The sequence below is a fragment of the Dreissena polymorpha genome, chromosome 10, assembly GCF_020536995.1.
Source record: "Dreissena polymorpha isolate Duluth1 chromosome 10, UMN_Dpol_1.0, whole genome shotgun sequence".
Classification (NCBI taxonomy): Eukaryota; Metazoa; Mollusca; class Bivalvia; order Myida; family Dreissenidae; genus Dreissena; species Dreissena polymorpha.
In genome coordinates, this window is record NC_068364.1 from 71,344,679 (window position 1) to 71,369,097 (window position 24,419).

At 34.0% G+C, this 24,419-nt stretch overlaps 1 protein-coding gene across 1 annotated transcript; it reads left to right on the forward strand.

The window, feature by feature from the left end:
* Nucleotides 1-114: 114 nt before the first annotated feature.
* LOC127849221 (thyroid hormone receptor beta-like) lies at nt 115-23,445 on the forward strand. The gene is made up of 7 exons (XM_052381941.1): nt 115-124; nt 4,299-4,414; nt 4,703-4,844; nt 12,086-12,291; nt 13,129-13,254; nt 21,561-21,819; nt 23,137-23,445. The coding sequence occupies exons 1-7, from the start codon at nt 115-117 to the stop codon at nt 23,379-23,381; spliced, it is 1,104 nt and encodes a 367-aa protein (XP_052237901.1). The 3' UTR covers nt 23,382-23,445.
* The last annotated feature ends 974 nt before the right edge of the window (nt 23,446-24,419 follow it).

Below are 24,419 nucleotides of genomic sequence, written 5' to 3' on the forward strand. Positions count from 1 at the left end.
ATCCTTACGAAAGGAAACTCTTTCGTGAAAATATAAAGATATATAAATGATTTTACGTTTGATGCGTTAAGGGGTCATGTTTGGGCTAACTTCGGGCACTGACCCACCGGGTGAATGACCGCTAGTAAGATCTGACAAGTATGGTAGCTAGCTTTGGCCATACTTGGAACGAGTTCAGGAATTAATTGATTTTAAAAATCAAAAGGTTTGCGATGAATCACAAACCATTAATATTCTTTCAAAACAGTGCCGTTATTTTAATTCAATGTTTCTTTTTTATTCGCATTTTTTTCCTTATAAACTCTGTTGTTCTAAGAAATTTCATTATTTTAAAATATACATTATTTTTTATAAACTCCTAGTGTATCTGTACGGCATTAGCAATTGCTGCGTTTTTAATCGTAATTGTTCTTTCGGAGATAATTTAATTTTAAAGCATACATATTTTCAATTGTTTGTGTTGTTGCAACATTAGTACTTTCCAATCACCATCTTGTGTTTGATTTTATGTAGTTGTTAAATCGAAGTATATCACATCATAGATGTTAGATCAGAGTATTAACACTTTTTTTTTATTAAATAAAAATATAAATATTGGACAGTTGCTCTATTAACAGCATATTCCTATCTTTTAAACTTAAATTTATTTTCAATGAAGCATTTTTTATTAAGCCATACTTGCCTATCACATCATAAACGTACGAATCATCATGATGTTGCTTATTTATGACCCAGTATTATATTATTAGTATCATAAAAATGTATTTTGTTCTTTTCTTTCACCTTATTTGTCATCGAATGTCAAATAGGAAGACAAACGACCAATTCGTCCGTTACTTATTTTCATAATGATGGGTTCTTAGTATCAGTCGGTCGCAATTAACGTAATAATTACACCTTATTAGACTTTTATGACAGCCTTTCAAAGGGCTAGAGGCCTCTACCGAAATTATGTTGCTTTTATTATGTTTTCTTGGAAATATATGAACTGATAAAACTTGAGTGCTTTGTGCTATAAATGTCGACCATTAAAATAATGTTAATAAATGTACAGACAATTATTAAAGCTTAAAGGTACTGCAGTTTCATTTAAAGAAATTAACTTATTGCAATCTTGTGTAGCCGTTCCATGAATGTAATAAACGTGAATGTCGAAATAATTATTTAACCTTCTAAGTGCTGGAACCGAATTTTAAGGCCTTTGCAAACAGTTTGGATCCAGATGAGAGGCCACAGAACGTGGCGTCTCATCAGGTCCAAACTGTTTGCTATTCTGATAATATTCTTTGAAAAAATCGAAGAAAATGCTAATTTTAGAAATTAAGCAGACGACATTTTAGCAGACGACAAATTTCCCAGCATGCAAAGGGTTAAGCCTTAACCCTTAAACTAGTTTACATTATCCATAAATTCACATTTATTTATTATCTGTTTGAATAAACATTTACACTGTCATGAAATGATATTACATTGCTTAAACAGATATTAACTGAAGGTGTACAGTCTTTTCTAAAACAAAATAGTCTTTGCGTACTGCAATTGGTTTTTTATGTGAAATGGTTGACCGTGTACAAAGGTTCATACAACAAAAACTATGAATCAATATATCAGCAATTAACTTAGCTGACCCGGGTAGATATGAGTATCTGATAACGTGTGCACTGTATCGAACTGTCCGGCAAAAGTACCAAATGGCCAACATTCACGTGACAGTACAGACACACTTTGGCAATTATGTTGTGCCTATGGGAAGGTGATCATACATCTTGTGCAGTCATCCGCACAAAATCGGCAACTATTTACATAAGATAAACTTTTATTTAAAAAGGGCTTGTCCTTTGATGTTATGTGACAGACATAATAATCCTGTGTGTATTGTAATGTACACTTACATCCATAATCTTTAATATTATTTTATATTGTTAGTATTACTGTTAATTGTGTGTGCAAAAACATCTTCATGGAAAATGCCTTTTAAGCGCTAAAATATCACCATAGAGTTAGCTTTGTATACTGTTATGCTTAAGTTAAGTTAAAGCCAAAAGATAAAACAAAACGTTTTTTTGCTTATAGCAAAGACATTGATTTCGCTTCTTCGTATACTTAACACGAAAACCACTAACATCGCTGATGCGATTTAGGCAGTCATACACACTTTTTGTCAAACTTTCTCTAAAGCGGAATTGCAGCGGCGGAAATCGGTGGGCTTCCATAATGATGCTACACCATTTTAAGATTACCGGGACACAAAGTGGAAACAGCTGTTTCCTATAGCTTTATAAGTTGAGTTTGAAATATTTCCCGGTCCACTATGAAATATAGTTGCAAGATTAAGAGGGAGTTTTTTTCCTGATATGGTAATATTGACACATTGTGAACACCACATAAGACAATTATTTTGCTCAAAGTTGTCCCGAACAATTATTCTTATGATATCTCGGCCAAGTTTGAAATCGGTCTCCCTTCATTGAAAAACATAGCTTCCAGGGGTGGACAGTTCTCCCAGCTCTGCGCCTGGCGTGCATGTGGAATACAATATGTTTATTTTTGCTATTTTGATGATATTAATGAATGCCATTCAATACTACTTGATATTTAACTTATTGTTACACGGAGATCATTCACGAGGTCCTAATGGAAACTATGCTGAATTAATGATTTGAATGTAAGATTTGAGTGTGACCAGCACTTGCAATTAAACATGTTTGGCAAAGAATTATATTAAAGGAATACTGCCCCACACCCTACCCCCAATTCCTCTGACATTTTAGTCTGGCTTAAAACTCACATTTTGCATATTCTTTGAGAGAATGAATGGCCATAAAAGAACGGCGTACACTTATTGGTTGAACATTTGTAACAATGAATAATCAATGATGATAACTGACTACCGCTGTTTATTTAAGAAATTACTCAACAGCACATAATGTTTTACGGAATTGAACGATTCCAATTACTCCCGTACATGCACATTGGTGGCTTCAAGTATTATGAAGCAATATTGAACTAACCATGTGTGTACCTTTTTGACGATGCTGCGAAGCAGCTCGTCTAAGTTATCATACAATGAAAAAATTCTTCACAATGGCGACCTATGTAAAAGAACGAGCCAGTCCGATTGAGAAAGCTCGATTTTTCTAATCGGCATACCTCGCTGATTATCATTAATAAAGGTACAGGAAGCCCAGCTATAAATAGGACAGCATATTCTGGGAAAAAGATTTTATAATAGTTTGAAAACGTTTATTTTAAATCAGTTATATTCAATCCATAATATGTTTATAGATCAATGAAACAACTATGCATTTTCTGTATTGTATTTGACATTTGTCGTGATTCTGTAAATAAATAGCGAATTAAAACGTGTATAATTTAACTTTTAACGCGATCATGAGTGTAAAGAAAACGAATTATTTCGAACCTGCCATTTGTAAACGTTGTAGCCGCTAGTGACTATGGTATATTAACAGCATATAGCCGCATGACATCTATGAAACTCGCTCTTATGCGTGCTTTCTCATTTTGCATATTAAACAAACTTTTCAAACAGAAATTACAAAGCCACATCAATGCACATACTATGTTTGATAATTAATTCGTTTGTTGGATATTGTTTGCTGTTTTAAACACATATTAGGTCATATCGCGGAGATTTAGTTAACCTTATTATGTGTTCATGGGCGAACTCACGTATTCACGTGCTCTTACGACTATGTGCTCATACCTACTAACGGGAATCATCATGAAATTATTGCCGTACTTAACGAACAAACATGCATAAGCTTAGTGAATTAGAGAAAAAACAATTATCAAAAGAACAAAATATATGTTCATGTACATGGGCATGTGAAATCACGTCCGCACACATAGCATCATTAAAAGGAAAGAAAACAACGAAATATAAAGTTTGGTATGATATACATGTGAAATTAAAGAGCATTGTGTTATTAAAGAGCATGTCAAGTTTGGAATTTATATGCTGAAACGTAATGTTATAACCCACAAACGTTTTACTGTAAAAGAACGTTTTTTTTTAAGATAAGTGGTACAGAAAATACACGTCGAATATCTTTTTAAAGATATTTGTTGTTATATTTGATCGAGAATGTAACCCGCCATTTTTGTTGGCATAATTTTTGTACCCAAAATTTTCGTACCCATTTTTTTCCTACCCAAAATTTTCGTACCCACATACACAATTGTGGTTATGTAGATAAACTTAAATAGATGCTTTTATATCAATCCTCTTCAAAAGCATCGTCACACCAGTACTGTCAGTACTTTGATTTTATTTTCAGGCGTGCCATATATACCAAGTTACATGGACTTATCTAATGGACCGGAACCTTGTGTAGTTTGCGGGGACGCTGCGACTGGGTATCATTACCGTTGCATGACATGCGAAGGATGCAAGGTTGGTGACCGGCATATTGTTTAACAATATGTACTTAACTCACTGTATAGCTTACCAAGAAATTACAAATTGAATGATACGATTTTTGCCTTCTTAAAGATGCACACTTGTTTATAAAAAAAATAAGTTATTCATCTTTTGGTGTAAAAGTAGAACATTTTGGACTTAGATTGGTCTCATTAAGAGCTTCTCATAATTTATTGTACAATTATAATTTAAAAATCAAAAATAATTTTCATTACATTTGTTTTTTGTCAATGGCCAAAATATTTTTATCTTATCATACAGGGCTTCTTTCGACGAACCATCCAGAAAAATCTACAATACCATTGCAAATGGAGTAAAGGCTGTGTCATAGACAAAACCACGCGAAATCAATGTCAAGAGTGCAGATTCATCAAATGTTTAAATGTTGGCATGGCAACAGATCGTAAGTGTTTATTGATTCTTTGAATGCATTATCGTTCGTCAAACCCCTACTGGTAAAATGAAGCAAAACACCGGGATGTCACTAACATTTGAGGACAACAATCCGTATACGGGGATTCATAAATAGCAAACAACATGCTGGTGTTATGATTCCATTTTCAACAGCATACTATTAAATCGCGGCCATTGATACTGACCGTATGTCCGTATATACACAGACACCGAGTTTTGTTTTTAAATCAACAAACATGACTGTTTTATCATCGGGTTACTAAAGAATTTCGGTATTAAAGTGAGCATCAAAATAATTCGACTGTTACAATCGTTAGGAGGCATTTACCAGGTATGTTTGTGCCTTTTAAATTGAATATAACCGATAGACGCAATGTTTGACTCTTTGTATTTAAAATACACGTGCTTTATAATTATTTGGAAGTGATCAATAACAAGGTTCCGCACCATTCTTCTTTTTTGTTTCACCAACCTTTCCCTCCCGGTCGGCAAATGTACAAATCTGTCGAAATTAAAGATATTTATGCGATTATTTAATTGCTCAAAATCCTTTATTACAGGTTGTGAATTAAGACATAAACTTGTAAACAATTAACGAAAATACGGTCAGCAAGATCAGGCTTTGTCTCTTGCCTTTTTGACAAATACCATGAACCTATGTGGTCATAGATCTTTTTTTCTAACTCAGTTGTGCCTAGCGTCTAGAAAAAAAGGCATTGGCAAAAGACCCAGATGAGACGCCGCATGATGCGGCGTCTCATCTTGGTCTGCGCTGGTTGCATAAAGGGATTTTTTGTAAGAAATATTCTAAATATAGAAATAAATATACTAAACAATCCTAATTTTGGAAATAAATTGATCCAATTTAGAAGGATGGGAGAGTCCACTATGCATAAATGGGTTAATTAAGTATGAGCCACAGTGAGCCACGTCATGTGTGTCCCGGGGTCTTATACGCCTACATTTGTTTTTATAAAAGAACGAGATATGTTATTTGAATGGTTATCCATTGAGTCATTTACAATATAAACTGCACGTCGTGTGCATTTCTACAGCATCATGAACTGCTTACGCACAAGCCTAAGCATTTATGTAAGGGCAAACTAATATCGGCGTCCGTGCAGCGTTAATTAAGAGGCTTTACGGAATTCGGTTAGTTTTCTATTATTGACTTGACAATATAAACTGATCATTGTCCACGTATGGCTCATTGAGGAAAAATGCCTATTGGTTGACCGCTTGAAATCCTCTTAATTACCAAGAATCAGTCCATTTTTATCATCGATATCCTATGTTGCCATGGTTACCAATAGCCTTACCATAATAACCGTTATATGAAACAATCGGAATACCATGCGACCAATACTTCATCTGTTATCGTTGTAATTTTTACAAAAGAACGAGTCAGTTCATTTTGCAGTAACATGGCAACTTATTCCTGCACTTGCAAAAATTCCTTGCATATTGGTTTTGGTAGAATGTCATACACAGTAGAAATAAAAAAGTTTATCTTATTATTTTCACTGTATTGAGCCTTCGTCTTAACCCTTTCCCACTTAGAAGCAAAGTGAACATGGCTATGTGCAAACAGTATAAAACCAGAACAGCCTGTGAGTAACTCGCAGTCTGTTCAGGTTTTTGCTGTTGGCTGCTCATCAGTATCTAAGGGTTTGAAATAAAGCCTAAAAAACTTGAATCTAGTAAAAAAGTTCTTTTATTAAATTTAATAATACGTACATTTGTATTTAAGTGGAAAATGGTTACGCAGTCTGTGTCAGTTTTTTAAAAGAAGATCAATTACAATATTTCCGAACACTCTAAACATATTTGAATACTCAACCATGGCATTTTTAAGCTTTAAAGGGGCCTTTTCACAGATTTTGGCATTTTTTAACTTATTCATTAAATGCTTTATATTGATAAATGTAAACATTGGATCGTAAAAGCTCCAGTAAAAAATCAAGAATAAAATTAAAAAAAGGAAAAGAACATTGCCCGGAGCAGGTTTCGAACCAGTGACCCCTGGAGTCCTGCCAGAGTCCTGAAGTAAAAACGCTTTAACCTACTGAGCTATTCCGCCGAATACACATATTTGACGTATTTTATACCTTATATAAGCAATCTTCGTAGTTTCACAAAATTTAACGACAAAAACAGAACTCTCCAAATTATTCAATCGTTTCGCGTTGCAACGCTTTATAATTTTTAGGTTTTAAAATCGTCAAAAGATGCATATAATGGCTATATTAGACCATGGTAAATGTTCAGTATTACTGTTTCCTCACAAATATCATAAATAAAACGAAAATTTGCGAATCGGAAACAAATTTTTTCAATTTTGTCAATTTACCAAAGCGTGAAAAGATCCCTTTAAAGGTGCCTTTTCACAGATTTTGGCATTTTTTAACTTATTCATTAAATGCTTTATATCGATAAATGTAAACATTGGATCGTAAAAGCTCCAGTAAAAAATCAAGAATAAAATTAAAAAAAGGAAAAGAACATTGCCCGGACCAGGTTTCGAACCAGTGACCCCTGGAGTCCTGCCAGAGTCCTGAAGTAAAAACGCTTTAGCCTACTGAGCTATTCCGCCGAGTACACTTTCTTGACGTATTTTATACCTTATATAAGCAATCTTCGTAATTTCACAAAATTTAACGACAAAAACAGAACTCTCCAAATTATTCAATCGTTTCGCGTTGCAACGCTTTATAATTTTTAGGTTTTAAAATCGTCAAAAGATGCATATAATGGCTATATTAGACCATGGTAAATGTTCAGTATTACTGTTTCCTCAAAAATATCATAACTAAAACGAAAATTTGCGAATCTGAAACAACTTTTTTCAATTTTGTCAATTTACCAAAGCGTGAAAAGATCCCTTTAAGTAAATAATTTGAAAAAAAGTAAATACATTTGTACATACAACTAAATACGAACACAAAACTTAGTATCCAGGTTAAATACAAATTTCATCCATACAGATCGCCCGATGAATCCAGGATTCTAATTAGGTAAGGGCCCGCCTTGCACTAGAAAGTCATTCCCCGGGGGTCTAATAAAGGACGCAATATCTCCACCACAAGTTCATCGACCTTTCTAGCCTCTCATTACACGATGGTACCCATGCGGTTTGATTGAGTCCAGTTATCAAAAGAATGGTGAAAAGTATAAATTATCTCTCCCTGCCTCAGTGACAACGTTAATTTGGGTCACTCTTTGAATACATAATACTACATAAGCGAATAAAATAGGCCAATGGCTACTCGGTTGTTTTGAAATCACGCCATGTTTATGGTTACATGTTTACTGTTACAGAGATCGTTTTTAAACATTTTAAAATAATCAACACTATTTATTGATTTCTTTAATAGTATCAGTCAGTATAGAATGTTTTAATTTTGAAATATGCATATAAAAAGGAGACATCAGATAGGGGTCGCAACAATTTAGTCGATAATTAGTTATTACGGAATTACAATCGAGCGTTAAGGGAGATATAATGATGAATATGCACAGTGATGCGCAATCTCTTGTAATCGCATGAATACAGTTCCATGTTTACTTAGAATTTCTCCGTTCGTGGCTTATATAATAAACTGAAATGTATTTCGAAGTCAAATCAAAAATAGGTATAACCCAGCGATTTTTTTTTCTTTCTTCATATAGTACCCGACCCCGTAAAAGGTACTTTTCCAATTAAAGAAAAACTACAAAATTCCCGTCTAAAAATTTCTAAAGGGGAGGAAAATTTCGTCCATTATTTAAGCAAAAGTGCATATTCTGCATGTTAACAAATAAAATGAGCACTGACACTGAACATTTCAAGCCAAAATAAATGTAAATCAATAGTTGAGTTGATTTGTGCTAATGATACCAAGCAATTAACCCATTTATGCCTAGTGGACTCTCCCATCCTTTAAAATTGGATCAATTTATTTCCAAAATTAGGGATGTCAAGTATGTTTATTTCTATATTTAGAATATTTCATAAAGAAATTCCTTTAAGCAAACAGCGCAGACCCAGATGAGACGCCGCATTATGCGGCGTCTCATCTGGGTCTACGCTGTTTGCAATGTCCTTTTTTCAGGACGCTAGGCATGAATGGGTTAAAAAATTAGAAGATATCTGTAAATCTCTTGATCACCTTCCCCAAATAATGACCTCAAATGTGTTTTTCTTCGAACCCCTGTTTTGTGAACTGTTTTTTGCGAACTAAAGGCTCACCTGTTGTCACAATATATGTATCATGTATTATTTGACCTGTGAACCAAATAAAGATGTGTTCTGTTCTGTTCTGAAATGAAAAACACGCGGTCATTTTCAAAATCATTTTATAGACTTTAGTCAATCCTTCGACAGCATTTAAACACTGGTCAGTGGGCATAATCTGTATGAATTCATTTTCCGTCAGATTTAATGGATACCTGACACCATGCAATTAAAGGCGTAACCTGGCGTTTGAATCGGGGGCTGTTACGTATTTGATTTTTCAAGGCAGGTGTTAAACAGGGGGAAATTGTTTCTCCCAACCTATTTATTCAACTTGCTGCACTTGAACGTTGCGGTTGGTTATGCCGCAAGGTCACTCAGCAAAGTATGCGAACCAAACTTCATTTTAAGAGCATTTACCATTGTTCAATGTACTAGAATTTCATTATTGCTTGCTTTGTTTAAATATTACAGAAACTAAAATATCAATGCTATGACAACAGAGGAAATAGATTATGTGATACTTTTATGATGTCCTTAGCCATGTCATGTCGTTGCAGCAAATGGCTTGCTCGTGTTGTAATCCAAGACATACACTTAAAAAAATCGATACGTTTAAATTAAAAACTACATTGAAACAACAAAACAAAGTTAACAACTATAACAAAACATTTAATGTTCATTCAAACCTTATTTGTTTTCGTTTACTCGATAACAGTTATGTATATGTTTTGAACACTGTGTTTCAAACACATTTATTATTTGTGTTGTTTATTATTTTAACATTTATAAAACATTTGATTGCACATTTGATAACAGTGCCTTTATAAAAAGGGACATTTTAACGTTTTGGTAAATTGACAAAAGTAAAGAAAAATGTTTTAGGTTCGCAAATTTTCGTTGTAGTTATGATAATTGTGAGGAGACTGTACTACTGAACTATTACCACGCTCTTAAATACCCATTACAGGCATTTTATACGATTTAAAAACCCGAAAATTATAAATCGTTGCAACTCGAAACGATTTAATAATTTGGAGAGTTTTGTTGTTGTCGTTATATTTTGTGACACTACAATGATTGCTTATATAAAGTACAAATACTTCTCTCATTTAATGAGCACTGATGGCCGAGTGGTCTAAGAGTTAGACTTTCACTCCAGGGGTCAGTGGTTCGAGCCCAGTTGAGGTTTACTTTTTTCTTTCTTTAAATGTAGTCTACATTTTTTTACTGGAGCTTTTTAGATGTTTACATTTATCAATATAAAGCATTTAATGACTAACTTCAATACATGCCAAAAATCTGTGAAAAGGTCCGTTTAATAGTTTACGTATCTTTGTTTTTCATTTTGTATTGTAGTTTTATACGCCCCACATATTCATACAATAGCAAATAAAAGCACAAAACACTTGTTATGACTACATTGAATTTATTTTAGGCACATGTAATACAAACAAAATTATAAGTCAAACTTAATGAATGTTTACACAAATAAAGAGATTCCGAAGATTATAATCAATAAATTAAATGCTACAACATGAAAACCAGGCTCGGAGCAACAGGTCATATAAAACGAATTTCATGGTCGCTACACAGATAGAAATCGGAAATCGGTCAATACCGACATTATTGAATCTGACAGAAACGGCTTTGCTTATCAGCCGGCGGGTCTATCAATGTGCATTCCTGGCGAGTAGGTAGTAAATCAATGCCAGCGCGTGACCTCAGTGGACTTTGCTCTTCGCGGGGAATGTACTTGGCTCTGAGATAAAGGATTTGAGCGTATATCGTCCATATGCATAATTGCATATCCGCAGAGAAATTAAGTTTTGCTTAGTATGTGTACTAGTAGACAATTTATAATTGGTTCAAATGTATTTTATAATATGAAGGTTATACATTTTGTGCTAATGGTTTGATTTATTCTCACTGTGTATAAGTATATGTAAGATGTACTCGAATATTATGTAGCAGTGCTCCAGCTAGGATTTGAAATGGGCAGGGGGCTTTTTTGTCAAAAGGGCTTTTTAGACGCGCAGTATTTTGTCAAAAGGGCACTTTCGACGCGCAGTATTTTGTGAAAAGGGCACGTTCGAGCGCGCGGGTGTTTCTGGAATGCTTCCTATTGCATGTTAATTTATATGTTATAAATAATTGTATTATTCCCATTATTATTAAACCATTCAAATATAATGTCTACAATGAGGATTAAACTAATTACAATGTAATAAGAGATTCATGAATTATCATATGTAAAAAAAAAAAAAACAATTTTTTTTTTAGGGGGGGGGGGGCAGGGCGGAGGCTCGGGGGGTGGGGCAGGGCGGAGGTTCGGGAGGGCAGGGCGCGGCGCCCTTCGATTTAGGCCTAGCTGGAGCACTGATGTAATTAATACTATCTGTGGCCTATTACAAAATTATCCTATCAGTATGTGTATCTTATAATCTCACACTATTTTCCCATCAGTTCAGTTTGTAACTATACGGCAATATGTATTAATATACGGTATTTTATATAAGTTTAACCATATAAAGGAATGTTATCATAATGAATAAAACAATATGTATGAAATATCAGAAAACCACAAAACAATGCTTTACTCACAGATGTTGAATTTAATAAACTAAATAAGTGAATAATGGAGTTCCTGGAAAAAAAGCACTTACAGGAATGATCTTTATTTGGTTAATTATTATATGTGATGCGCTCAAAGGATTCATGCATATACCAGCTGTTGAATTATTATTTAAATGAGTCACGCCTTTGGGAAAAGGGGGTTTAATGCATGTACGCACATGATAATCAGGGACGACACTTTCCGCTTCAACTTGATTTTTGCTAAGAAGGGACTTTCTTGAAACGAAAAATATCATTAAAGCGGAAAGTGGCGTCCCTGTTTAGCCTGTGCGGACTGCACAGGCTAATCTTGGACGACCTTTTACGCACATGCATTAAACCCCTTTTTACAGAGCATGATCAAAATCTATGTGAAGGTTTAATCTTATTAATTATTTCAGTGGTGCTGAACGAAAAACAACGTACGGCCAAGAGAAAACTAATAGAAGAAAATAGAGAGCGCAGAAAAGAAGAACAAGTGAAAACAAAGCCTACTGAATCCCCGCCATTGAATGATACTTTATCGGACCAGGACAGAGGAATGATTTGTGAAGTGGTCACTGCCTATGAATATACTTCTGGAAAAGTGCAAAATACTAAACATAAGGTTAGTACTCGTTCCATAAGTGTACTGTACACCGCGCAATAATCTGCCGATTGTTGTTTAACCAATTTATGCATAGTGAACTCTCCCATCCTTCCAAATTGGATCAATTTATTTCCAAAATTAGGGATGTCTAGTATATTTATTTCTATATTTAGAATATTTCTTACAGAAATTCCTTTAAGCAAAGAGCGCAGACCCAGATGAGACGCCGCATCATTTGGCGTCTCATCTGGGTCTACGCTGTTTGCCAATGCCTTTTTTCTAGACGCTAGGCATAAATGGGTAATAACGAACAACATTTTGTAAATTACTGTAACATATGTTGTTTTCATTATTAATTTTAAAGACATTGTCTATATCATACATATGTATAGTAAATACACAAACAAATAATGTGCCTATGGGTGCAATAACTGTGCTTACACAAAGAAGTCAAACGGCTGTTTGTTATTTTACTTTTATCTTCCCTACCATTCAAATAATCAGACCCCTAACATGCAGCTTTCAATTCGCATTCAATATATGTATTTAAAAAAGAAAAACGAACAATTTAATCACCAAGGCAAACTTGCCTAACACGACACGCGCATTAGCCCGTTGTTGTCTATTAAGAAGGCTGTAAAATATAATTCGCATTCGTTTCAGGATGTATTTCCATTTCATGTTGCAATGTAGATATTTTATCCCATTAGAGTTGTTTTGCAAAAAGATGACGTGTTGTGTTTTATCGTTGTCATGCTATCTTGTGATTTAATTCAAACGCGCAAGTACCAGTAAACCAGTACATATGATATCTCAACATTTCAATTTTAATGGCGACTATTCCCTCTTGCACAGCCTGAGTACGAGGGTGCCGAGATTCAAACCCAGGATCCGGAGTCATGGCAACAGCTGGCGGAGGCGATGACGCCATCCATCGTCAAGGTCGTTGAGTTTGCGAAAGGGGTGCCTGGATTTACCGAGGTACAAAAAGCCAGACATAAATAATTTGAACAAAGTTTTCGATTTCTCGCTTTTGGCCAATAATTGCTCAGGAAATGTACATGAGTTACTGAACATCATATTTTTTTATCGTTATGGAAACAGTTTCCGGTCGGTATCTCATTTCTGTACTGCTCTCACAGTGGGTTTGCGGATTTATATTAGTACAGACACTTGGGAATGGATTCGTTTTTTCCTTGGTTTGAAACATGGAAATCTTATTCCGACTTCATACGGACAAAATACATCATGTGAAATTAAGAAAATATGACAGTCAATGAAGCGAGTATGTAATAGCTTATATAAAATGAAATGAAAAAGTACTGCCATGAATGAACACAGAATTAACTCATTTATGCCTAGCGTCTATAAAAAAAGGCATTAGCAAACAGCGTAGACCCAGATAAGACGCCGCATGATGCGCAGGGTCTGTTTGCTTAAAGGAAAATGTAAGAAATATTCTAAATATAGAAATAAATATACTAGACATCCCTAGTTTTGGAAATAAATTGATCCAAATTAGAAGGATGGGAGAGTCCACTAGGCATAAATGGGTTAAACAAAACGTGAACTGTTGAACGGCATCGCGTGTTTCGTTGATATCTTTACCCACAAATCGTTTACATTCCATACATAACGCTTAGTCAGCCGAAATAGTTTTGCCCGATCACACCATATATTTTTGACCAAGGCTTAATTTTATGTATAAACAAGTGAGAGTGTATTTCGCGTGCCAAATTGGTAATGTTTGTATCGGGAAATTCCAACCCATGGATCACTAGAAAATCACGTAAACATAACCAAGAAAGCCATCGATGCACAGCATCCAAAAGGCGCCATTTAATCGTTTAAATTGGCAAAGAAATTATACAATATAAGCAACATTAATTAATCAATTTTGTTACTTACACTTTCCAGACATTTTAAAGATAATGAACATATACATAGTCACAATGCCATGGTATTTATATGATGTACTGAATTCCATTGTACCAAGAGACCCAAGCCTTTCAGATATTTCTTTGTCATAAGATGTAATCTTGATTTTGATTTCAAAAATGTTACCACAGATATAATTACGGGTACACAGGAGAAAACAAGTGTTAATGGGATATTTTTTAGCGTAAAAACTAAGCCACGTTTTAGAGCTTAAAGTTGAAAAAAAAAATCTACAGGAAATTCCTAAAATAAATGTGTATGGACAAGACACACTACGTATACGTTGATATAAAAGTCATTATATGTCGGCCGTGATTTTTTCTCTGCAGGCATTTGTGTTGCTTTTTAAATACACTTATAACAAATATATAGTAAACAGACATGTCGGATAATAATTCCTTCTAACAATTGAATAATAAGCATTACATTCCATATAGAAAGCCGCAATTGAGTGCGGTGCTCAATACATATTAAGTGTCAGACGAAATGATCCGCGTGTGTCAAAGTCACGTGTTATTTTAATACGTTTAAATAGAAATTTGGGCACGCATTCTATCTAAAACATAACTTGCAAGATTCCGTGCTAAATACACAAATGTATAAACAATCTATTGCATAATAACACGAACACAATGTATAAAACTGTTCAAGTATGTACATGCTTGGACTACATCTCAATAGCTTGTCATAAATGATTTAAATCGCCACATCACATAATATTTCTGGACAACTTTTGTTACAGCCAATTCCACTGTATCGAAATAAACGTTTAGAACAGATGTAGGTCCTACGCATGTATATCGATTAACTAGTAGCTAGAAACAACATAGTGAAAGTAATCTTTATAATTATAATTGATGGCACGATAATATTAAAATTCCCATTCACATACATGTCGCATCATAGACATGATTAATATTGATTTAAGTATCAGGTGGTTGATAAAAGTATTTCGTTTAAATTATTTATTTCTACAGTTATTTGGATAAGTCAGCAGTAACGGAATAATAGCTGTGACCAAACAACTGGACTATGTGTAAATTGATCGCAACAGAGAAAAAAACATTTTTATTGAATTTTATTGAAAATTAATATTAAACTAAAACATTCTTTAATTTTAGTATCACACACTTTTGTGTATGTAAGGTTAATTAAAACAACCCACACAACATGAATCGAAATACGAACATGTTATTTGGTGTCTTTCTATAAACTCCAATGTACAAGCCCTATAACGAGGTCAATGTACATGTATTGTCGACAGGTTTCTATTCACCTGACAAGGTCAATCTTGACCGGTCATGAGCACTTGTGTACTGACCGTTTAACGCCATAAGCAATTAATGATATGGCCATGTGTTTGTACATAAACTGCTGTAGGCCACATACACGCTAGATAACGTTGCGATCAAGTAACACTGAATCACTAGTCTATGTAACCTGAATGTCGATATGTAAGTCGTTAACGAGTCGACTAGCAAGATTAATGCATGTCCTCCAAAAAAACTTTCGAAGAAACGTTGGAAAGAGCATTTTTTTATTGCAATAAATTATCCGACCATCCTTTTCCATTAAGGTTTTCGTATAAGCAAGTGAATTATACAACTGAGTGCTAGCCTTAAAGGGATCTTTTCACGCTTTGGTAAATTGACAAAATAGAAAAAAGTTGTTTCAGATTCGTATGTTTTCGTTTTAGTTATGATATTTGTGAGGAAACAGTAATACTGAACATTAACCATGCTCTAATATAGCCATTATATGCATCTTTTGACGATTTTAAAACCTAAAAATTATAAAGCGTTGCAACGCGAAACGATTGAATAATTTGGAGAGTTCTGTTTTTGTCGTTAAATTTTGTGAAACTACGAAGATTGCTTATATAAGGTATAAAATACGTCACGAATGTGTACTCGGCGGAATAGCTCAGTAGGCTAAGCGTTTTTACTTCAGGACTCTGGCAGGACTCCAGGGGTCACTGGTTCGAAACCTGCTCCGGGCAATGTTCTTTTCCTTTTTTATTTTTTTTTCTTGATTTTTTACTGGAGCTTTTACGATCCAATGTTTACATTTATCAATATAAAGCATTTAATGAATAAGTTAAAAAAATGCCAAAATCTGTGAAAAGGCCCCTTTAAGGCTTTCACGTTACATGATAAGAGATATAGTTTATGACCTTTGTCAAGCTGGACAAATCTACAACTACGGTATTTCCAGTTAAAATAGTTCACTTATTGTCGGTCAACCTATCCATTGTTTTGATCCCACGCTGATACTATATGTGGAAATAGTTTGTGAGATGCCATTAATATTTCCATGCATATTATAAGAACTAGTAATAAATAATCATAAATTCTTAATTATTTTAAAGAAATTCACTTACATACATGCATTAAAACAGACATGTTTACTTCCATGCATTAAAATAGACATGTTACCATTTAATTATCTGTGCGAATACTTATTTAAATCACCCGATGCCCATCCTATTACATCAAGGTGACTGGTAATAGAAATGTAATATGATCTTCAATTAAATCGAACTGGGTGTTTTGGAATCTTGGAATAATTTCGGTACCATCTGCTGTCTGGGATAGCAAATGAATAAACTAGTTCTGTATCATGAATACTATTAGTTGAGAACACATTTTGACGAGACATTTTAAATCATACGTTTACGTTAGATATCGATAATGATATCAATTTATTTTCAAAGTTACCACTGTATAACAAATACACCACGCCCAGGTTTCATTCGTTGGATTTGTGGCATTGTTTGACCTACAGTTTTGAAAAAATCGATCTGTTCTTACTATTATTTAAGATCACCTGTCTATACTTAATGTATGCGTTGTTGTATTTTTTTTCTTTCTAAACTTAATTCACTATTTTCAATATTGGAAACGTAGTCGTGTTTTCTAACATAGAGGTAAAATAAAGACCGATTTACTTAAACACGTAAATTGTTTTCATTAGAATACCAGTACAAATTGTAATTCTTTTATAAGATATAAAATACAATTTAATATGAATTTATATGAATAATTATTGTGAAAAGTTTGTGCTTTTACGTTGTGCAAACGTTTTCCTCATTAAAAGCAATGTCAATTTTATGTATTTGGCATTGACATCATACGTTGGTGGCTGTCGACCATGTTTATCCAAAGCATGTCATTGTGATCAAAATTGCCCCGCCAAGGGGGGGGGGGTGGTATTTGTTCTGTTGAACTTTTAAAACTTCTCTAAAACCCATGTAATAGAGTTTTGGTAGGAATATTACATCGCGTACCTACCGTCTACCAAGTTTGTTCAAAACGTGTCCTTAAGGTCAAAATTGGCCTTACTTGGGGAAACTTATTATATTTATGTTTTTGTCGAGTTTGAAAATGTTTGCTTTCATTTGAAATATGTCCACCAGGTGGTCATTTTTTCCTTATATTGCTAGGGATTGACATTTTGAACCATCTCGGCATCGCATGACGTGTAAAATCTTCATATGACTTCCTAAGGACATTTTTTATAATGATATCTAGGCTAAGGTCAATACTGGTTTCGGATATATCACAAAATTTGCTTTGAGCATTTCGATTCCTTAAGTCTCAGGTATCGACAAAGGGCTTTTACCGTGTTCTCAGCGGATTCCTCATACATCTCGCATATGGAGACACGCATCATTGATCACATAGCATGTGTAATTTGGATAAGGTCAGGTGTTCTTGGGGAATTCTTCACACCTTATTTTCAGCCAATGATAGTGTCACGGGCTTCGAATTCATGGGCGTGGCCCAAAACTGGACGCATGATAGCTGGCTCTCTGACTCACCCTCTGTTGAGTCCTGCTTTTATTTTTTCACATATGATTTGGTTTTGTCTGTTCTGATATTGCCGGATAAATGCTACATGGAAGTCTTATCGAAGGATGACGGTATACAGCTCTAAATTTGGATAGACATGTGTGTGCTGATTTGCGCGCTGGAATTTTGGATTATTTATTTTGATGAAAACCTTAAAATTGGGATATAATTTTAAATTTATCGCATATCGACATTTGTTGTATAATTGTGTTAGACTCGATCTAAGAATATATCCTAAAAAAAAGTTTCCATTTTAGTCGACAAACGTACATAAACGTGATATAGGTAAGATTTTCGTAAGATTATGATTTTATGACTTTGAGCCTTGCACTATATTATGATGCGTATTTATATTTAACTAGATAGTGGTACTTGTTACGTTATATCAACGGAGGCAATTTGACTGTAAACGTTTTAAATAACGATTACTTCTACCGTGCTGGCTTGTTTAACGTTTAAACATGACAGTTTTTGCGTTTATCCATCTTAATGCGCGTATATTTCGTCTCCTTTATGTGACAAATATGTGTGGTTGAACAAAAGGCACATGTATTCTAACTCAAGGCTATTTACTACCACTGAAGTTCATATTCCGAGCATTTATGGTCATTCAACTTTTAAGTACTGCTCGAAGCATGCAGTAAATCCAAGTAGATATTTACATTTAGTATGATTGCCATTTGGTAAAGTATTGAATCATAATATGCCGATCGGATTCTCTTAAAAAGGTAGGCCGATTTTGATAATTATAAAAATATATCTATTCTTATCAAATTGGTCTTTCTTTCAGCTCTGTGTCATTAAACAATAAAATAAAACGATAGTTGTATTTGTATTTTCGTTATTTTCATTTTATCACTTTATTCACATAACAGAGCATTACAGTCAATCATTTCAATAGATAAGTGAAAGACTTGGTCATCTGTAAAAATGGAATTACGGATTCAACCTTATAATTTAGTGTACGGTAATTTTTTTAATACATATACGGCTTATTGTTCAATATAATATATTATAACAGATGTGTTAAAAAAGCATGCTTAGGCAACTTCGGCCTTTGATGTTTCGATCGTCTTGAAGCATTATTCATTTGGGCAATTTGCATATACACGTCACTAATTATACCGCTTCCCTTAAAACATATAAAGGATGAAAAATGCGTCTTCTTAATCGTGTTTGGAAAACCCTAACTCCTGAATAAAGCCGGTTGCTGGGGTCCATCTTTCCTCAACACCAAACAATAATTTCCCCTTTGTTCAGGGCTTGTGTGTTTGGACATCTGTATTACATTACACGAAGGCCTTTGTCCGCTACGGAGTAATGTTTCCGCATACTCTTTTGTTAGTAAACATCGTGTTTGTCAACCGACACTAAGCTTGTAATGGGAGCCAGATTGCTTGACTGCTTTTGCGCTGGTCATCTGTTATTATGTTTGACATTTCCGATTGACCCAGTTTAATTAATATGTTCGTGCGGTTAGTTTTTTATACACAATGTGTAATTGTCGTCAAAAAGTGGCCAATATAATATACAAGGTGATTTTAATACGTGATCTGCGATGCAGGAGTTAGTTTGTTTACACCTCATTTTTTCAGGAAACATAGAACGATGTCTATTTTTGGTTTGATCAAACTAAATATGTTCGAAAAACGATCCGAGTAACACGATTATATTAGACCAGACAAAAACACCATAAATGAAAAACGTGATGCTAAGCATAATACATTCAAAGAAATACTGTCGATAAGTACACTAGGAATTAGCATGGCCAACGAATATGAAACACGCACGTGTTCCATAATGGCATAAACAAGCAGCATCCTTGTGTAGCTATATTTAGAAGGACGACCGAAGCAAATGGCGGCAAAGAAGAGCGGTAGTTGCTCACAAACGTGGTAAATAGTTTATATTCAAAGCAAAAAGAGAGCAACTGTTTATTCTTTGTTTTGTAGTTTGATTTGTGGTGTTAAATTAAATGGAATACTTTGTTTGTTTTATTTTATACCGAAAATGTGATTCTCGTGTTGTTTGGGCTTTTGCTTCTTGCCTAATTTATGTGAAAATACACGGCATATATGTATGTTCATCGGTTCGGACAATTTTGCTTTTTACATGAAAAACGTTATAGCATATTCGAATTGTATATATGGTTTGCATTCGACTGTATTAACAATTAATGTGTTAAATACTCGCAATCACAGTGCTATTTTTTACGGTGTGCGAAATGCATCAATCAGACAATATGAACGTAACACTTACGTTGTTTATACAATATTGTAATCGGAATAAAATTTACAACGTATTTAAAACATATTGAACATAAACGCAATGTCAAGTAACATTTTGTTTATAATTTAGAAATATAAAACCCGGTCAATATGTCCGATCATTCCGGAAAAATAAGGTTGTGTGACTCGCATATTTTTAGATGTGTTTTATTCTTGTTTTGTTTTATAATAATGTATAATTTAACTATTAGACACATCATAATAATTCGAAGAGAATAATGCATGTTATAACAGTTATAAATAATGTTGCATGCATATATGATGGGACTTGCTGACTACCAATTAATTATGAAATAAAGTAATTTGCATTTCCAGTCAACATGACATGAAAAAATAACATAAACAAAACATAAAGAATTGTATATGTAAAGACACGTTTATTGTAAGTAAACAGTGACGTCAATAGATAAAAAAATACCCATTCATGGGTTGAAACCACATTCGAAATTATTGTACGTAGATAGTAATATCAATTCGACCAAGTGGACCCTCTATTGACAAATTCATAGTTATACAAAATTATTCTATCTTCAGACATTTACTTCCTGTTGTAAATTGAATTTTAATTACATCCAATACCAAACAATTTCTCTTAAAAAACTTCATTATCATAAATATTGACCTAAACATTTTGTCAGGTTTTAGTTGGGTTTAATACAGTTTCAGAGATATCGTTTTCGTCGACGTATTTCAGTTAATTGCACATGATGATATTTGTCACACGAATGCGGGTAGCTACAGTTACATCAATTTTGACTTATTCTTTGATTACAATGATTATTTTCCAAGCCATTGCAATCCTTATTATGATTCTTTTTACAAGCACATCATGATATGCACATGTCTTCATTACTCCAAGCAATGTGAATGCATATAATGCTTCTCATTCTAAGCCAATTCAATGCTTATTGTGCTTCTTAGTCTAAGCCCTAACTAATCCAATTCATATTATGCTTGTTGTGCCAATCAAATGCAATTAAATTTATGTTTGTTATTCCAATCACATCCAATTCATTATATTATGTTATGTATCCGAAGCTTATCCTATACACATAATGCTTTTTATCCAAGCAAAAACATTGAATATTAAGCTTCTTTCTCATGTGAAAAACTGTGAGGAACATGTGTTTTTAGATAATCACACCCATATATCCGTCGTTCCATGTATTCACTTCACTTAAATAAAAACTATATGTGTTTATATTTTCAGTTGAACGTAGATGACCAGATATGCCTGCTTAAAGCCTGCTGTATGGAGGTCATGTGTCTGAGAGCCGCGTGCAGATTTGACCCCGAGCATGAGACCCTCTTCCTCCACAATGGGGTCAACCTCAATAAATCCCAGATTCACGAGGAGGGCGTGGCCGTGCTTGTGGAACCAATATTTGACTTTGCCATGGGGCTTTCAAAACTGAAGCTTGACAAAGCTGAGGTTGCTTTACTCGCTGCAATACTTCTTATTCAATCGGGTAAGCAAGTGTGCTTCACTGGTTTCAATGATTCTTATTCAATCAGATACGCAATGGTGTTTTACTCACTTGTTTCAATACTTCTTATGCATTCAGGTAAGCAATGGTATTTCACTTGTCTTAATTGTCTGAATGCTTGTCCAAGTGCCAATGCGTCTTATGCAATAAGGTATGCAATGGTAATTCATGTATTTCAAGTCTTCTTATGTAATCAGGTAAGCATCTATACTTCACGCATTGCAAATCTTCTTATTTGATCCGATAAGCAATGTGACTTCCCTTCTTCACTTTTTCAATGCAATTAGGTAAGAAGTGTTACGTTACTTGTTACAATATCTTTTTCTTCAACCAGTCAATAATGTTTGCTTTACTTGCTTTTCTTTTGAATCTATCGGTTAAGGATTGTTGTTTGACTTGCTTTACTCATGATTTAATCACACAAGCATTATTGCTTTACTTACTTTACTTTCGATTCAATCAGTAAAACGTTTTGCTTTACTTGCCGTGCTTCTCAGTCAATAACATAAGCTTTCTTTCTTTATTTACTTTACTTCCGATTCAATCAGGTAAGCATTGTTTCTTTACTTGGGTTTCTTCTGATTAATAAGGTCAGAAGTGTTGCTTTACCTGCCGCATCTCAGTCAATTAAATTAGCTTTGTTTCGTTACTTGTTTTACTTCTGATAAATCATGTAAGCATTGTTGCTTTACTTGGTTTTCTTCCTAATAAATCAGGTATTATTAAGAATTATTGCTTTACTTACATTACTTCTGATTAAATCAGGCTAGCATGTGTGCTATAATTGAATTGCTTCTTATCAAATCAGATAAGTAGTGTTGCTGTACTTGCCTCGCATTTGGATCAATATGGAAATCATTTTTGCTTTACTTGCCTTACCTTGTTTCTATCACGTATGCGTTGTTGCTTTACTTCCTGACATGCTTCAAAGATGTGTGACAAATCTAGGATTCCATCAATGCCATCATTAATGCAAATCAATTAATCAATGAAGCATTATCCAATCACTATGATATATGTATAAAATAAATCGTTTGTGTATCATCAATTATGACAGGATTTAATTGCAAAATAGTCACAGAATAAAACTATTCTTTGTCCAATTACTTTTCTTTCGATCCTTTTATGAACATAGATATGCTTTATACTGAAAATCGTCGAAAACCCAACATTACATCACTGTTTGCAAATATTCAATTACGAAGAAGAAACGAAGAAAATCATCTGAATCACTATTTCAACACATCAATTTATTTCTTACTTGTCTCGACGTAACAATGCACATTTATGTCTTTGCAGATCGGCCCGGTTTAAAGGAGCCAGAAAACGTGGAGAAGCTTCAGGACGCTATACTCGGTGCTTTTAAGCGGTACGTGTCGGAAAACCGACCCCACCAGCCCGTGCATTGGGCGAAAATACTCATGAAAGTCACAGACTTACGCAGCATCTCCACACGCCATGCGGAGAGAGTGCTGTGTATAAGACTGGACAATTCCGGTGAAGTCCCGCCCTTGTTGCTGGAAATATTCAATGAAGGCCATTAATCGTAATACATGTAAATGAGTGTGCTAGGGAACGTGTTGGATGGATTACAAGTGTTTTTTAAGAAGAGGGATGCTGTTGATTTGTACAAATTTGTATCATGTGAAATCATTTGTTTATTATGATTATGATAGAAGTTTTAAACAATTTAAACACAATTATTGTATTAAGAAGTGTGAATACCTATTGCACATGAAGGTGTAGTAGTAAAACGCTAAAATATAGCATGCCATCTCTTGAATTGTGGTTATTAAACTGTTATATGATTTTTTAAAGATGTATTCACCGTTGACAAGCCTGTTTTGCCACGTTTAAAAATATATAATAGTTGAATTGATAGATTTCCGATACTAACGACACGAGAACACAAAAAGGATGCTTGCAGTATTCGATTTACGCATCACATATTGATATTCATGCTTTATACCTACATATAATCGTTAGAAGCCCGGTTTGTTTGTGATAAGTTCTTATGTAAATGTGAGGGAATGATAGCCCTGAAATCGGTTTAAATTGCCAATGCTTGCTTTGACCTTTCCACGACAGTGGTCCCAGAATTAATCTTTATTTGTTTATAGTTTGAGTTGTCTCATAAAAGAAGTAGATGAAAATTTCTCTCCTGAGTGATAAAAGTTTGCTATATTGAGACCTCCTTATATAGTTCAACCACTCCCTTAATGATGATTTTGCACAAGCTCAAAAATCGAAGTTTCAAAAACAAATATTCTTAGAATAAGATATTTACGATATGTTTATAAAATAATGCATTTAAAGGCCCTCATGTTTGAAATCGTTGAATCGTGTTTTTTTCATTAAAAAACCTTCATTTTACTTGTAGTCTCTATGCACAAATTGATAACTGCTCATATGTAACAGCATTAGACAATTCAGGTATATCAGTTGACAATCATATACACACGTGCTTTCTTCATAATTGATATTTGAAATGGTTATAGTAGCAAAAGTAAACTAGACTTTAAAAAATTACTTAAACTTTCAGTTTCATTACTGATACTTATTTGGAATATTGTATGCATGTT